General features: G+C 36.7%; 1 protein-coding gene across 7 annotated transcripts in view; it reads right to left on the reverse strand.

Annotated features, from left to right (window-relative positions):
• The window catches only part of LOC131542099 (inactive rhomboid protein 2-like), a 100,966-nt gene that overhangs the window by 38,567 nt on the left and 46,352 nt on the right, over positions 1–16,047 (reverse strand). For all 7 annotated transcript variants that reach the window (XM_058778426.1, XM_058778425.1, XM_058778427.1 and 4 more), the window contains one exon: positions 2,181–2,364. In XM_058778426.1, the coding sequence (XP_058634409.1) occupies positions 2,181–2,364 (184 nt within the window). The remainder of the gene's footprint in view (positions 1–2,180; positions 2,365–16,047) is intronic.

The raw sequence follows: 16,047 nt of genomic DNA on the forward strand, positions 1-16,047 counted from the left end.
GTCTATTTGCTGATGTTTTGATGTTCAAACATGAACTTCCCTAAAACAAAAAGATACCCTACCTAGGCTATGCTAATTAACTAAACTTTTATGTTGTTTTTTTATGTTGAAATGAAGTTATTTTGTAATTAGTTGTTAAGTACTTTCAGTATAGAACAATTTATTTTCATTTACAAATGTTAATTTAGATGCCCAAGAAAAAATTGAAGAATTTCTGTCATTTACAAATGATTGTCATTTACAAACTTGGGGTGGTCTGATCTGATCAGGGGTGCGTTTCCCAAAAGCCACTATGGTCGCAAGTTCTGTCGTTACCAATAGAGTTCAATGGAAATAACGACCATATTTAGCTAATGATGGTTTTGTTAGCTAAAACCATCCACCCCCAAAACGCGATCAATTTTAACCCTTTGACACACCACGATTTGGCTGGCGCTGAGACAGAGAAAGACGAGCTCAGAAGTAAAAAAAAAATAATAATAAGATGCGCTCAGTGCTTTTCATATTTCATAACTGTTCAGTGTTTTCAACTGAATAAAGTTTATTTTAGGTTTCAGACATTTAAATACACTTCAATTGAGTAAAACAGACATTTAGTCTGTTAAATAGGCTACACACTGATATCTATGGAAAGCGACAATAATAATCCTTTCAATTAATCGACGTGTTTTATTTCTATCAAATACACATTGTGTAGATTACTATAAAGTTTACTCTATTTTTCTTCCAGCTGACTGGCCACTTACTTTCATGTATTTCGGGAGAAATGGGTGAATTTACGTGATGTTAATCCGACAGATCCACATGGCAGTGTCCAGCGCATATATTATCAACATTGTCACATCGTTATGGAAATAATAAAATTATATGTATAGATTATTTAATTATTTAATATTGTGCTTTCGTATAATTACCACTGTCCATTGACATAATATATCATGAATTAAAATAAAATAAAATAAAATAAACTGTCATTTCATGTAAGCTACTCTTGGGAGCCTTTTGGTGGCCACGGGGGCCCCAGGCAGCCACTTAGTTCGCTTATGCCTTGCGTGGCCCCCTGTGGCCCCCACGCTTGCCTGACCTAAATCCAATAGACCACCTCTGGGACATTATGTTTCGGTCCATCCGACGCTGCCAGGTTGCACCTCAGACTGTCCAGGAGCTCAGTGATGCCCTGGTCCAGATCTGGGAGGAAATACCCCAGGACATCATTCGTCGTCTCATTAGGACAATCAACGTCGTCAGGCATACATACAAGCACGTGGGTGCCATACAAACTACTGAGTACCAATTTGAGTTGCTGCAATGAAATTTCAGCAAAATGGACTAGCCAGCTGCATCAATTTTTCACTTTGATTTCCGGGGTGTCTTTGAATTCAGCCCTCTGTAGGTTGATAATTTTTATTTCCATCAAACGATGTGACATTATTTAGTTCCTAACACATTACCCAGTCCATATCAGTATAGATTTCCAGCATGATATTTTTCCCCATTGAGATCTGATGTGTTTTCAAAATATTCCTTAAATTATGCCCATACTTATCCAAATTTGACTCTTTTCATGCTGTGCTATTATATAAAAAGAATTCCTCAAAAGTTTGCCAACAAATCATAAATCAACAATCAATTACAAAATAATGTTGCTCGTTATAATGACAATAACTTTCGTGCTCACGATGACTGTATATAAAAAGTACCTGTACACATTAGAGGCAAAAAGATCACATGAAAAGCTTGACGTGTACCAGCAATTATACATTATATAAGAATATTCTATAGGTTCTTAAGTCATTTTTATTCATAATGTTCATGTCTACTGAGTGGACATTTATCTGAACCTGCCACAAATGACACAGAGAAAACATGCAAAATCTGAGGTGAAATTAAATAATTTTGAAGCTGCTTTAGATTCTACATATAAAAGAATTTGAATTTTTTAAAAACTCAACATAGCCTTTGTACAAATGTAAAGCAAAAAATTAATGCTTAAAAAAATGCAATCATTTAGTATTTCAATACATAAATAACGTTTATTCAAATAGTCTCACACATTCCTAGTATGAGCAGCCACTGACTTTACCTGGCAATTTAAACTATTGTTCAAGTAAAAAAAAATAAAATAAATTATTTGTGTTATACATTAAGTACAGAACTTATATTGTGTACATGTAAGATACCTTTGGCATTCTGGGGGCCACTGGTGACTCCGGGCCATAATCTAGGCTGGCTGTCTCATTCTGCTCACAATACTGAGGTTTTAGTTTTCCGTATCTCTGACTGCAGTGCCGAAGACTCTTCCTGTGCCATTCCTGTTGCTTGGATTCACTATCACTGCCCACTCCAAACCACTGAGCTGTACCCCTGTATTAAAAATAGAACATATTTAAATATATTATAGCACCATCTAGAACTATTAATTTAGATAAAACTGGATTTGTTATAAACCGTTTGCAGTATGATAATGTTGGTAATCACTTAATATAACTGATTATGCAAGTAAAATTAAGAAATAAATGTTAAAAATGACATTAGATACTGAAAAAATTTGACAGTTCTACGGCCCTTTATTTTTTAAACGTGCAAAGCATGTGGATTTCATCAAAAGTTCATTAAATTAGTTAAAATTAAATAAATACCTACATACATATACACACATATAATTGACCAAACGCAAGAGTTAGAGCCAATGGAGTTCTTTCAGAGAAATTGTAATTATTGAGGGGTACAAGACAAAGGGATCCCTTGTCACCTCAGATATTTGCTTCATATATAGTACCATCAGCACAGAGTATTCAATTTAATTCTACAATAAAAGGTCTTAGAGTCAAGGATAAGGAACATAAACTTGCATTGTATGCAATATTGTTTTTAACAGATGTAGAAAATTTGGTCCCACTTTATATTAGGTGGCCTTAACTACTATGTACTTGCATCGGAAATTGGAGTAAACTACAAATGGGTTTTAAAAAGAAATATAGCTGCACGCAGCAATTACAGGGCTTCAAGCACATATGCGTAAAAAGGAGCTATGTTTAATTTAGCAACCACAGAGATCATAGATGGACAAGACTATTTACAGCCAATACAGATCATTTACTAAGGAAATACATGGTTTTAAAAACTTTTTAACAGCTGTAGTGCCACCTATCGTCTGATCTCTATAAAAGTTTGCATGCTTGTTTGCTCACCTATTTTAGTTTGGGAGATATAGGCTTTTGCATGCAGTTGACCACGCATTTTTTTAAATGATCCTGTTATAGCTACCCAGAGGGTAAAGTTCAGCATTTTTTGATAATTATTGATCTTAGAGAGTCCAGAAAATTGTATTGCAGTATTTGAGGTTGAGTGAAAAATCTAGCACTAGTTTGCAAAAGTAGGTTTTTAACATAATTGGGAATACTTAATGAATGATTTGATTGACAGCAATGGTTCTTGAGGCAAAGTTGCTCAGTATAAGGAGATCTATCAAATGATATGAATATTGTGTGGATGTGTGAAACATCACATGATTTCAGAGGCATAAAACACGCCCCCTAGTGGCCGATTTCTTTCAAACTTCTTGCAGACCTTTAGGTCAATGAGTCAAAAAGGCCTACCGATTTTCTTTCCGATCAGTCTCCGTTCACCTTGTCTAATAGGTGCTCAAAATTAATTGGCCAGTGACGGTCGTGTTTTTTGATACACACAAATGTCCTCACAAAAACTTGTGGCACTTTCGACAAAGACACTGCATACCAACTTTCAAGTCAATCGGAATAACAGATGCATAGTTATAGCTGTTTTTCTTCCTGTTGCGCCACCAACTGGCCAAACCTCGCGTTATTTTTACTGTGACCTCAGATTGAGCTCTTACATACATGTTCTGAGTTTGGCGAAAATCTCTTTTCATTCAAGAGTTATGTAAGAATTATTACAGACAAGAGTCTGTAAGAATTTTGTTTTAGTAAAAGCGGCTCCGCCCCTTAGGAACGTTTTGGTGACTTGAAAGTTAAACTTTTTTTTATAATTATTGATATTCACTCTCCAGAGAATCATTCTGCACTGGTTTGGTTCCAATTGGGTGAAAAACCTAGGACTAGTTCACAAAAGTAAAATGCTATGAATGGACTCTTATTGTTAAGTGTTACCATTTAATTTCAACAGTCATGCTTAAAGAAGGTCATTTTTAAATATCTACACAAGGCCATAGCATTAAAATTACATACATATGGATATTGTATGTGTACTCACACACTTTATTTGCTTCTGTTTTTTAACACTTGATAATTATCTAATAAAAAAAAAAAATTAAAAAAAAAATAAAAAAAAAACTCACACCGGGCAAAAGCCCTAGGAGAACTCAAGAGGTATCACACACACACACACACACACACACCAGACGCTTTGCGTTCAATTCAAGTGGCGGTCTAAAACAATTTATTTAATCCCCAAACGGACATAAATTTGCTTCAAGAATGAACAATGTGGCATAAATGAGTTTGAAGTTCGGTGTTTAAAAAAACAGAGCAAGCGGAAAGAGAACACGCGATCTGTATTACAGCTCTCTATATGAAGCATACAGACTTTATTAGAGCCACAGAAAGACAAACGTTTTGCTGAAAAATGCACAATACATAATTTATAGCCTAGGGTGAAGTCATTATGTACATTCACAATGATTTGGGACAAATATAATGTAATTTAATAGAAAACTATGTGAATGGCGCTCTGTTCCGCGGCAGGATTTTCTGTCGGCTGTATTTAAATGCGCGTCTGGAGTTTCCTGCTCTGTGCAGCGATAACTGACAGTTGCGGCAATCAACTATTGGTGCCGATTAATCGGCAAAACCGATGAATCGGTCGACCTCTAGTGTAGATGGTGTGAGTTCTACCATCTCTCCAAGTTTCAAGTCTCTACAACTTATGGTTTGGTCTGACCAATCACTTTTAGGTGGAGAATACTGGGTTTCAGTGCAATATGGTTTCAGCGCTATGTGCTTGAACGCCTAATAAATATGATATTAAATGGAATCAAACTTAAAGGGGTCATCGGATGCCCATTTTGCATAAGCTGATATGATTCTTTAGGGTCTTAATTAGAAGTCTATAACATACTTTGGTTAAAATCTCTCAATGGTAGTGTAAAAAACACCTTTTTTACACTATCAAATTCAGCTCTGTTTTCAGCAAGCCGTTTTTTAATCCATGTTGCTTTAAATGCTAATGAGCTCTGCTGACCCCGCCCCTCTCTTCCGTGGGGTGACGAGCAGTACTGTTTACTTTAGCTGCGAAACTGGCTAACTAATACATTATTAGGAAAGGCGATTTGCAAAGATTCATAAAAAACCCTTATAGTCACTTCTGTAAATGAAGCTGGATCACGAATGATTCGTGCGAACATAGATGCATTTATGCAGATTGGAGATCGGCGCATTCACTTCAAAGTGAAAGTAACTAGTAATGTTAATCCTCTGCGTCTTCAGCGGCTCAGATGTAGGGAGTAAATGACGACTGCTATATTCACTCTTACAACCAACAAAGCACCTCAATCGCTTAATCTGAGACATATTGTCTTCCCCGGTCGGACTGTTTACAGCTCACTCAGGGCGGGTCTAAGGTAAAACGGCCAATTATCGTGGGAGGAGACTGTACAGAACTACGTCATTCTGCCAGGACTCTCAGAACAGCCTGATTTGAGAAAGAGGATTTTAAAATAGGGATTTAAAAAAAAAAAAAAAAAACACTGGGTGGATTTTTATAATTATAGGATGGATGTGTACACACACTTCCAACACACATTTATTGGTTTGTTTAAGAGAAAGAGCAAGAGATCTAGATTTTAAACTTAACACCTTTGATGATATATTAAAGGCTTGGGCTGACAAAGGGCTTATAGAATTTTATAAAATTTATGGTTCAGTCAAATTATTTTATATATCTCTACAAATAAAAAGTTATTTAAAAGATTTTATTTTATTTTTTAAATCACCTCAGTTTGCAGTTTATGATCAAAGTTAGCACAATTAGCAAGGCACATAATTTACTTAACATTAAAGTTAAATGGGAAGTTGAGTTAGACAAAAAAATAAATAAATTTTGGAAACAAAATTTAAAAATGTCTAAAAAACATGAAAACTCCATTGTGGCAAGATTATGGCTTGAATGTTAATTAACAGTAATATTTCATAATATCAGAAATATCATCTAAGAATAATCAGTCAGGTTCAGGATGCTGAAAATGCTGTGGTGTATTTAAGAGCTCATTAAAAACATTTTTATACTTGTAAAAATTATATTGTTTTCAGGTAATATATACATAACGCCTTAATATATATTAACGCCTTAACGTTGACACCCCTAATATATTTATATATATACAGTGGGTACGGAAAGTATTCAGACCCCCTTAAATTGTTCACTCTTTGTTATATTGCAGCCATTTGCTAAAATCGTTTAAGTTCATTTTTTTTCCTCAATGTACACACAGCACCCCATATTGACAGAAAAACACAGAATTGTTGACATTTTTGCAGATTTATTAAAAAAGAAAAACTGAAATATCACATGGTCCTAAGTATTCAGACCCTTTGCTCAGTATTTAGTAGAAGCACCCTTTTGATCTTATGTAACAGTTATTCAGTTACAGGGATGAAATTTTCTTCTTGTCTTCTAGAGAGTAACAAAGAGAGAAATGGTTTAAAGGTTTCCGGGGAGTAGAGAGAAGGGGAGGCATGGTGATGGAGTTTGCTGATGGAGGGGTGAACAGGCGTGGAATCATACGGTGTGCGGGAAGTTAAGTGAATTTTGGCCTTAAAGTGCTTTACTGATATTCAAATGCACATTTTGATGTACCCTGGAAAAAAGGTTAATGTAAATTGTTTGAAAGTTTGCAGAGAAGCTCACAGAGGACTCTGCTATGGGGCGTTAAAGGCTATTTAAAAGGCCGAGACCGACTTCTCCTCTGGGTTGGATTATGCCAGTGGGATTGCATATCTTTAAGAGGTGCCTGTTCACCCCTCCATCAGCAAACTCATCACATCACCATGCCTCCCTTCTCTCTACTCCCCGGAAACCTTTAAACCATTTCTCTCTTTGTTACCCTCTTGCTTTCCCTGGGAATCGAACCCATGATCTTGGCGTTGCTAGTGCCATGCTCTACTATTTGAGCTACAGGAAAGCTAACGTTGGTGGACAGCCATTTTTAGGTCTCTCCAGAGATGCTCAATTGGGTTTAAGTCAGGGCTCTGGCTGGGCCATTCAAGAACAGTCACGGAGTTGTTGTGAAGCCACTCCTTCGTTATTTTAGCTGTGTGCTTAGGGTCATTGTCTTGTTGGAAGGTAAACCTTCGGCCCAGTCTGAGGTCCTGAGCACTCTGGAGAAGGTTTTCGTCCAGGATATCCCTGTACTTGGCCGCATTCATCTTTCCCTCGATTGCAACCAGTCGTCCTGTCCCTGCAGCTGAAAAACACCCCCACAGCATGATGCTGTCACCACCATGCTTCACTGTTGGGACTGTATTGGACAGGTGATGGTCAGTGCCTGGTTTTCTCCACACAAACCGCTTAGAATTAAGGCCAAAAAGTTCTATCTTAGTCTCATCGGACCAGAGAATCTTATTCAGGTGTTTTTTTAGCAAACTCCATGCAGGCTTTCATGTGTCTTGCACTGAGGAGTAGGGATGCAGCGATTAACCGGTTTTACGATTAACCGCGCTTTAAAACGTCACGGTTAATTAATCGTAAAGGCTCTGCTACACCGAGTGTTTCTGTTGCACGGAATGGAACTGTTGAAACTTGCGCAAAACAAAAACAAATTTACACTAGCGGTGCACCATCTTAAAATGCCGTGCTTATCAGAGACATGGAGGCTACTAGATTAACTATGACAGAGGAACCAAACAGCGATCCTTTATTTCCACCAGAGAAATGACTGAAGTCGATAGTGTGGGACCATTTCGGGTACACCAAGAATGACCAGGGCGTCATTTAAATAGTGCCGTAAAAATTGCTAAAGAGCGAATACATAAGGGATAATGCACAGCTCGCCAACCTGTTCTCGCTATGCAATAAACGATTTTAATGCACGACGTGAAGAAATAGTGCGGTGAGAGAGAGAGAGAGAGAGAGAGAGAGAGCGTGTGAATTAGCCTACCTGCATCTGCGCGTCACTTTAAGCAATGTAGATTTGAGTTTAGTTATTTAAACAGTCATTTTACCCCCTCTTTGCTGATTAATATAATGTAGCGATCCAGTCTCTATAAGCTATTTTATTAATGAAAGTCGCTGGGCAGCGTTGACAACACGTTTCTGTCCTCCTAAATATTTGTGGGCAGCTCGATCTCGATCTCACAAACCAAAATAATAGATATTTTCTCAGGCCATATGTGAAATCAGATGAATAAAGATTATTAAAATGAATAAGTATGGATGACAGTTGATTACAATAATAGTTTAGTTTATTCCCCTCATTAGTAACAGTGTCCTCTGTGGGATAAAGTTAATATTAGTCTTATATTAATAATACTTAATTAATATTGTGATTTATCATCCCTGTTATAGTATTATTCCTAAGTCAATTTATTTTTCACCATCTTTCCAAGTTCTGTACCTCAGGTCCAAAAGAAATGTAGAAAGAATATACAAAATGAAAACACCAAATACATTTGTGATCTATTTCCATTTGTTATTTTCAAAAGGGAAATACTGACATGGATGTTTACAGAGCAGAGGTCACGTTTTTTAATTCCAGTAGGAGAGATGTACTTTTTTTTTGTGCTGTATTATTGGTTACTGTGTTATTTCTGTTTCAAAAGGCAGCAATCAATAACACTTTAATATCTAAAGAGTGTTTATGTGATTTTATGTTGTGAAATGAATACATGCATAATAATCGTAATAATCGTGTAACCGTGATTATTCCTCAGACTATAATCGTACCAACAAAATCTATAATCGTTGCATCCCTACTGAGGAGAGGCTTCCGTCGGGCCACTCTGCCATAAAGCCCCGACTGGTGGAGGGCTGCAGTGATGGTTGACTTTCTACAACTTTCTCCCATCTCCCGACTGCATCTCTGGAGCTCAGCCACAGTGATCTTTGGGTTCTTCTTTACCTCTCTCACCAAGGCTCTTCTCCCCCGATAGCTCAGTTTGGCCGGACGGCCAGCTCTAGGAAGGGTTCTGGTCGTCCCAAACGTCTTCCATTTAAGGATTATGGAGGCCACTGTGCTCTTAGGAACCTTAAGTGCAGCAGAAATTTTTTAAACCTTGGCCAGATCTGTGCCTTGCCACAATTCTGTCTCTGAGCTCTTCAGGCAGTTCCTTTGACCTCATGATTCTCATTTGCTCTGATATGCACTGTGAGCTGTAAGGTCTTATATAGACAGGTGTGTGGCTTTCCTAATCAAGTCCAATCAGTATAATCAAACACAGCTGGACTCAAATGAAGGTGTAGAACCATCTCAAGGATGATCAGAAGAAATGGACAGCACCTGAGTTAAATATATGAGTGTCACAGCAAAGGGTCTGAATACTTAGGACCATGTGACATTTCAGTTTTTCTTTTTTAATAAATCTGCAAAAATGTCAACAATTCTGTGTTTTTCTGTCAATATGGGGTGCTGTGTGTACATTAATGAGGGGAAAAAAATAACTTAAATGATTTTAGCAAATGGCTGCAATATAACAAAGAGTGAAAAATGTAAGGGGGTCTGAATACTTTCCGTACCCACTGTACACTATGTGTATATATATGTGTGTGTGTGTGTATATACACAGACACACACATACATATATATATATATACACACTAGGGATGCAGCGATTTACCGGTTTTACGATTAACCGCGCTTTAAAACGTCACGGTTAATTAATCGTAAAGGCTCCGCTACACCGAGTGTTTCTGTTGTATGGAATGGAACTGTTGAAACATGAGCAAAACGAAAACAAAGTTACACTAGCGGTGCACCAGCTTAAAATGCCGTGCTTATCAGAGACACGGAGGCTACTAGATTAACTATGACAGAGGAACCAAACAGCGATCCTTTATTTCCACCAGAGAAATGACTGAATTCGATAGTGTGGGACCATTTTAAATTTGGGTACATCAATATTGCCGTAAAAATCGCTGTTAAAGAGTGAATACATAAGGGATAATGCACAGCTAGCCAACCTGTTCTGGCTGTGCAATAAACGATTTTAATGCACGACGTGAAGGCAAGGACCACCTGACGCGACGTTCGTTAGCTCGAACATTCTGGCGCTTCAGAGATGAAATAGTGCAGTGAGAGAGAGCGCGAGCGCGTGTGTGAAGCGCGCGCAGTCAGCGGAGGCTCGCGGCGGAGCCAGGCGCGAGTATAAACGAGGCTTTAGCCTACCTGCATCTGCGTCACTACAAACAATGAAGATTTGAGTTTAGTTATTTAAATAGTCTTTTTACCCCCTCTTTGCTGATTAATATAATGTAGCGATCCAGTATCTAAGCTATTTTATTAATGAAAGTCGCTGGGCAGCGTTGACAACACGTTTCTGTCCTCCTAAATGTTTGTGGGCAGCTCGATCTCGATCTCACAAACCAAAATAATAGACATGATTTTCTCAGGCCTTATGTAAAATCAGATGAATAAAGATTATTAAAATGAATAAGTATTGATGACAGTTGATTACAATAATAGTTTAGTTTATTCCCCTCATTAGTAACAGTGTCCTCTGTGGGATAAATAAAGTTAATATTAGTCATATATTAATAATACTTCATTAATATTGTGATTTATCATCCCTGTTATAGTATTATTCATAAATCAATTTATTTTTCACCATCTTTCCAAGTTCTGTACCTCAGGTCCAAAAGAAATGTAGAAAGAATGAAATGAAAACACCAAATACATTTGTTATTTTCAAAAGGAAATACTGACATGGATATTTACAGAGCAGAGGTCACCTTTTTAATTCCAATAGGAGAGATGGACTTTTTTTCTTTAGTATTATTATTTTGTGCTGTATTATTGGTTACTGTGTTATTTCTGTTTCAAAAGGCAGCAATAAATAACACTTTAATATCTAAAGAGTGTTTATGTGATTTTATGTTGTGAAATTAATAAATGCATAATAATCGTGAAACCGTGATTATTCCTCAGACTATAATCGTACCAACAAAATCTATAATCGTTGCATCCCTAATACACACACACATATACATATACATACATACATACATATATATATATATATATATATATCAATCAGAGGTTGCGTTAGACTTAAATATTATCCGTCATTTTGACGGACAGGGTCGTAAAAATTCTGTCATAATCTATTATTACCAGTCATTTTAATTTTTGTATTTTCATTATAATTGTTACAGAGGAGGCTCCTTTACCGCCTCCCTCGCACCACCAGAGGGAGCCATCCCCCGAATATTAAGCATTCCATTTGGACTCCATTTCCCATCATCCTCATACCTGGGACTGATTGATCATCCACACCTGCACCTCATTAACACTCACACATATAAGCCACTCACTCACACAGACTCCTTGCGAAGTCTTGATTTGCCCTTGCTGTCATCCTGTTTTCTGATTGTTCTCTGCCTGCCCCGACCTTGGCTTGTTTTCCCTGGACTGTGTCTGCTTGCCGCCTGCCCTGATCTTCTGCCCGGTTCTTGATTCTGTCTCTGTCTAGCCCCTGCTGCTCTGCTTTGCCGGTATTTGACCCTGTATTGTCTGATTACTCTAATAAAAGCTGCAAATGGATCCAAACGCTTCTGACTCGTCACAACAATAATAACCCATTTATTTGCTTTTATTTTTGTTCACGTTTTCGTTTTTAATAATGAACCTAAAGAACGAGCATATTGGCTTATGCATTTATTTATTTATGAAGAGAACAGATGAACAGAAACTGCATCAGTGACAGCGGAGGACACTTAAAACAACAAAATATGCTAGTGCTGGATAAAAAAATAAAAAATAAAATAAAACCGATTTCTCCGTTTCAATAGATTTTTATTTTTATGAACCAATATCGTTTCTTAACTCCCAATCGATGTTGTTTTCATTTGATGAATGAACAGTAACGTTAAGACAATTGGCTAAGCTTTGTGCGTTGTTACTTTTGATATGAAATGCAGTCTCAGGTTTCAAATTCTGTCCATTTTATTTGGAAATTCAAGCAATAAATACCGTGGCATGATAGATCGCTGTAGACACCTCAGATCAAGCGATTCGCTTTACTATACTCGCCTGTGCGGAATCAAAGACATAGCAAAAGACCTTTATTTTTGTTCTAGAGACGATCGCGAGCTCTGCTGCCTCACTGGAGCGCACTCGCCACCAACTGGACAGGGCTGGGAATTACAGTTATAAATTACAATAGATCACTCTCAGTGTGTGTAATCTGCCAAAGTGACGGACGGCCTTCAGATTTTTCCGTCACTGCTAAAAAATTCTGTCAATGACGGAGAATTTTCGGTTAACGCGACCTCTGATAGATATATATATATATATATATATATATATATATATATATATATATATACACACACACACACACACACACACTGTGTGCAGAATTATTAGGCAAGTTGATATTCTGGTCATTTTTTTTTCCAAGAACATTTTACCAATTCCAAACCACATCAATCTTAGTAAGTACTATCAATTTTGTATTTAATCATTTAGATTTACAGATAAAATGAGCCAAAAATGAGATTGAACTCAAGAATAAAAGTAAAACAATTATTAAATGCCCATGAGAAGGATGCAACACTAATGCAATAATAGAATTAGCAAAGTTAAGGCATGACCACTGGGCAGCGAAATGCTCATCGCGTCAGCACGGTCAGAAAAAACAGGTGGAGAAGAAAAGACACGTTAACTGCAAAAGAATTAGGAATTAATGTCAAGAATTAGGTGAGAAACCATCAGGAACCATTTAGTCTCCAGCACCATCATTTTACAAAACTGCAACCTTCCTGGAGTTTCCAGAAGTGGAATGTGTCAGGTTCTCAGAGACTTTGCTTGGGTAAAAAAATATTTTAAATGACTCTCACTTAATAAGAATAACATGCTGAAGTGTTGTGAAATACACGAAGACTGATTTTTTTTATAGGCTTTATGGACAGATAAGTTGAGAGTGACTCTTGAAGGACCAGCATCACATCCAAATTTATCTTCCAGAATCTGGCAGTAAGTTTTAGGAGCTCATTTTTAATCAATCCTGCAAGACTTTTCAGGATAGGAGATGAACTAAAATGAGCTCCCAAAACTTACTTCTGGAAGATAAATTCTTCAAACAGTGGTACAAGAGGATGTGATGCTGGTCCTTCAAGAGTCACTCACAACTTATCTGTCCATAAATCCTATACAAAATCAGTCTTCATGTATTTCACAACACTTCAGCATGTTATTCTTATTAAGTGAGGGCCATTTTAAAGAATTTTTTACCCAAGCAAAGTCTCTGAGAAGGTTGCAGTTCTGGAAAATGATGGTGCTGGAGACTAAATGGTTCCTGATGGTTTCTCACCTAATTCTTCACCTTAATTCTTAATTCTTTTGCAGTTAACATGTGTCTTTTCCTCTCCACCTGTTTTTTCTGACCTTGCTGACCCAATGAGCATTTCGCTGCCCAATGGTCATGCCTTAACTTTGCTAATTCGATTATTGCATTAGTATTGCATCCTTCTCATGGGCATTTAATAAATTTGTAACTTTTATTCTTGAGTTCAATCTCTTTTTTGGCTCATTTTATCTGTAAAGGAAAACCTGCCTAATAATTCTGCACACCTGAAATAAGAAGTTTCTTACTATCAGCCTTCATGGACAATTATATATCACTTATAAATTATTAAATACAAAATCAATAGTAGTTATTAAGATTGATGTGGTTTGGAATTGGTAAAATTTTCTTGGAAAAAAAATATGACCAGAATATCAACTTGCCTAATAATTCTGCACACACTGTATATATATATATATATATATATATGTGTGTGTGTGTGTGTGTGTGTGTGTGTGTATGTATACACACATATATATACACATATATATACACACACACACACACACATACATATATACATATACACAAACCCGATTCCAAAAAAGTTGGGACACTACAAATTGAGAATAAAAACAGAATGCAATGATGTGGAAGTTTCAAATTTCAATATTTTATTCAGAATAGAACATAGATGACATATCAAATGTTTAAACCGAGAAAATGTATAATTTTAAGGGAAAAATACGTTGATTTTAAATTTCATGGCATCAACACATCTCAAAAAAGTTGGGACAAGGCCATGTTTACCACTGTGTGGCATCCCCTCTTCTTTTTATTACAGTCTGCAAACGTCTGGGGACTGAGGAGACAAGTTGCTCAAGTTTAAGAATAGGAATGTTGTCCCATTCTTGTCTAATACAGGCTTCTAGTTGCTCAACTGTCTTAGGTCTTCTTTGTCGCATCTTCCTCTTTATGATGCGCTGAATGTTTTCTATGAGTGAAAGATCTGGACTGCAGGCTGGCCATTTCAGTACCCGAATCCTTCTTCTACGCAGCCATGATGTTGTAATTGATGCAGTATGTGGTCTGGCATTGTCATGTTGGAAAATGCAAGGTCTTCCCTGAAAGAGACGACGTCTGGATGGGAGCATATGTTGTTCTAGAACTTGGATATACCTTTCAGCATTGATGGTGCCTTTCCAGATGTGTAAGCTGCCCATGCCACACATTTTGATTCGTCTGACCACAGAACAGTTTTCCACTTTGCCACAGTCCATTTTAAATGAGCCTTGGCCCAGAGAAAACGCCTGCGCTTCTGGATCATCAGTAGATATGGCTTCTTTTTTGACCTATAGAGTTTTAGCCGCCAATGGCGAATGGCACGGTGGATGTTTTCTGGAAGTATTCCTGAGGCCATGTTGTGATTCCCATTACAGTAGCATTCCTGTATGTGATGCAGTGCTGTCTAAGGGCCCGAAGATCACGGGCATCCAGTATGGTTTTCCGGCCTTGACCCTTACGCACAGAGATTGTTCCAGATTCTCTGAATCTTTGGATGATATTATGCACTGTAGATGATGATAACTTCAAACTCTTTGCAATTTTTCTCTGAGAAACTCCTTTCTGATATTGCTCCACTATTTTTCGCCGCAGCATTGGGGGAATTGGTGATCCTCTTCCCATCTTGACTTCTGAGAGACACTGCCACTCTGAGAGGCTCTTTTTATACCCAATCATATTGCCAATTGACCTAATAAGTTGCAAATTGGTCCTCCAGCTGTTCCTTATATGTACATTTAACTTTTCCGGCCTCTTATTGCTACCTGTCCCAACTTTTTTGGAATGTGTAGCTCTCATGAAATCCAAAATGAGCCAATATTTGGCATGACATTTCAAAATGTCTCACTTTCAACATTTGATATGTTATCTATATTCTATTGTGAATAAAATATAAGTTTATGAGATTTGTAAATTATTGCATTCCTTTTTTATTCACAATTTGTACAGTGTCCCAACTTTTTTGGAATCGGGTTTGTGTATTATATATATATGTTTTTTTTTTTGTTTTTTTTTAAAGAAACCAAATATAATAAAGATGTAAATATAAATTTCAGTATAATTTCCTTTTATGGCTAGTCCCACTGTGTTCTGTAATGTTCCAGAAGGCATTAGAATATTCCAGAATGTTACAGAAACATCCTTCCCAAAGCAAAATATGTTAAATAAACAGTGTAAAAATCGCACAAAAATTGTACTAAACCAATGTTTCATAATTAAATGATAGAACTTCTAAAATTTACCTGACCTAAATATTTACCAAAATATTTATGCTACATGAAAATAAATACAATAATAATTAGCACCACAGAATTACAGAATCATAAAAAATTTGTGAAACAGATTTGTTACATTTTGTTACTTTTCTTATAACTTTCTCCCTTCTATTGAATTAATTAATTTATTTACTTATCATTAGTAGCAGTGGTAGTAGTAGTTTTTTCTTCATTTTGATGCTGTATAAAAGGGTTTATGTTTTAATTAAATTAGATTAATTAAATTAGATTTTTTT

This window comes from Onychostoma macrolepis, chromosome 06, assembly GCF_012432095.1.
Source record: "Onychostoma macrolepis isolate SWU-2019 chromosome 06, ASM1243209v1, whole genome shotgun sequence".
Classification (NCBI taxonomy): Eukaryota; Metazoa; Chordata; class Actinopteri; order Cypriniformes; family Cyprinidae; genus Onychostoma; species Onychostoma macrolepis.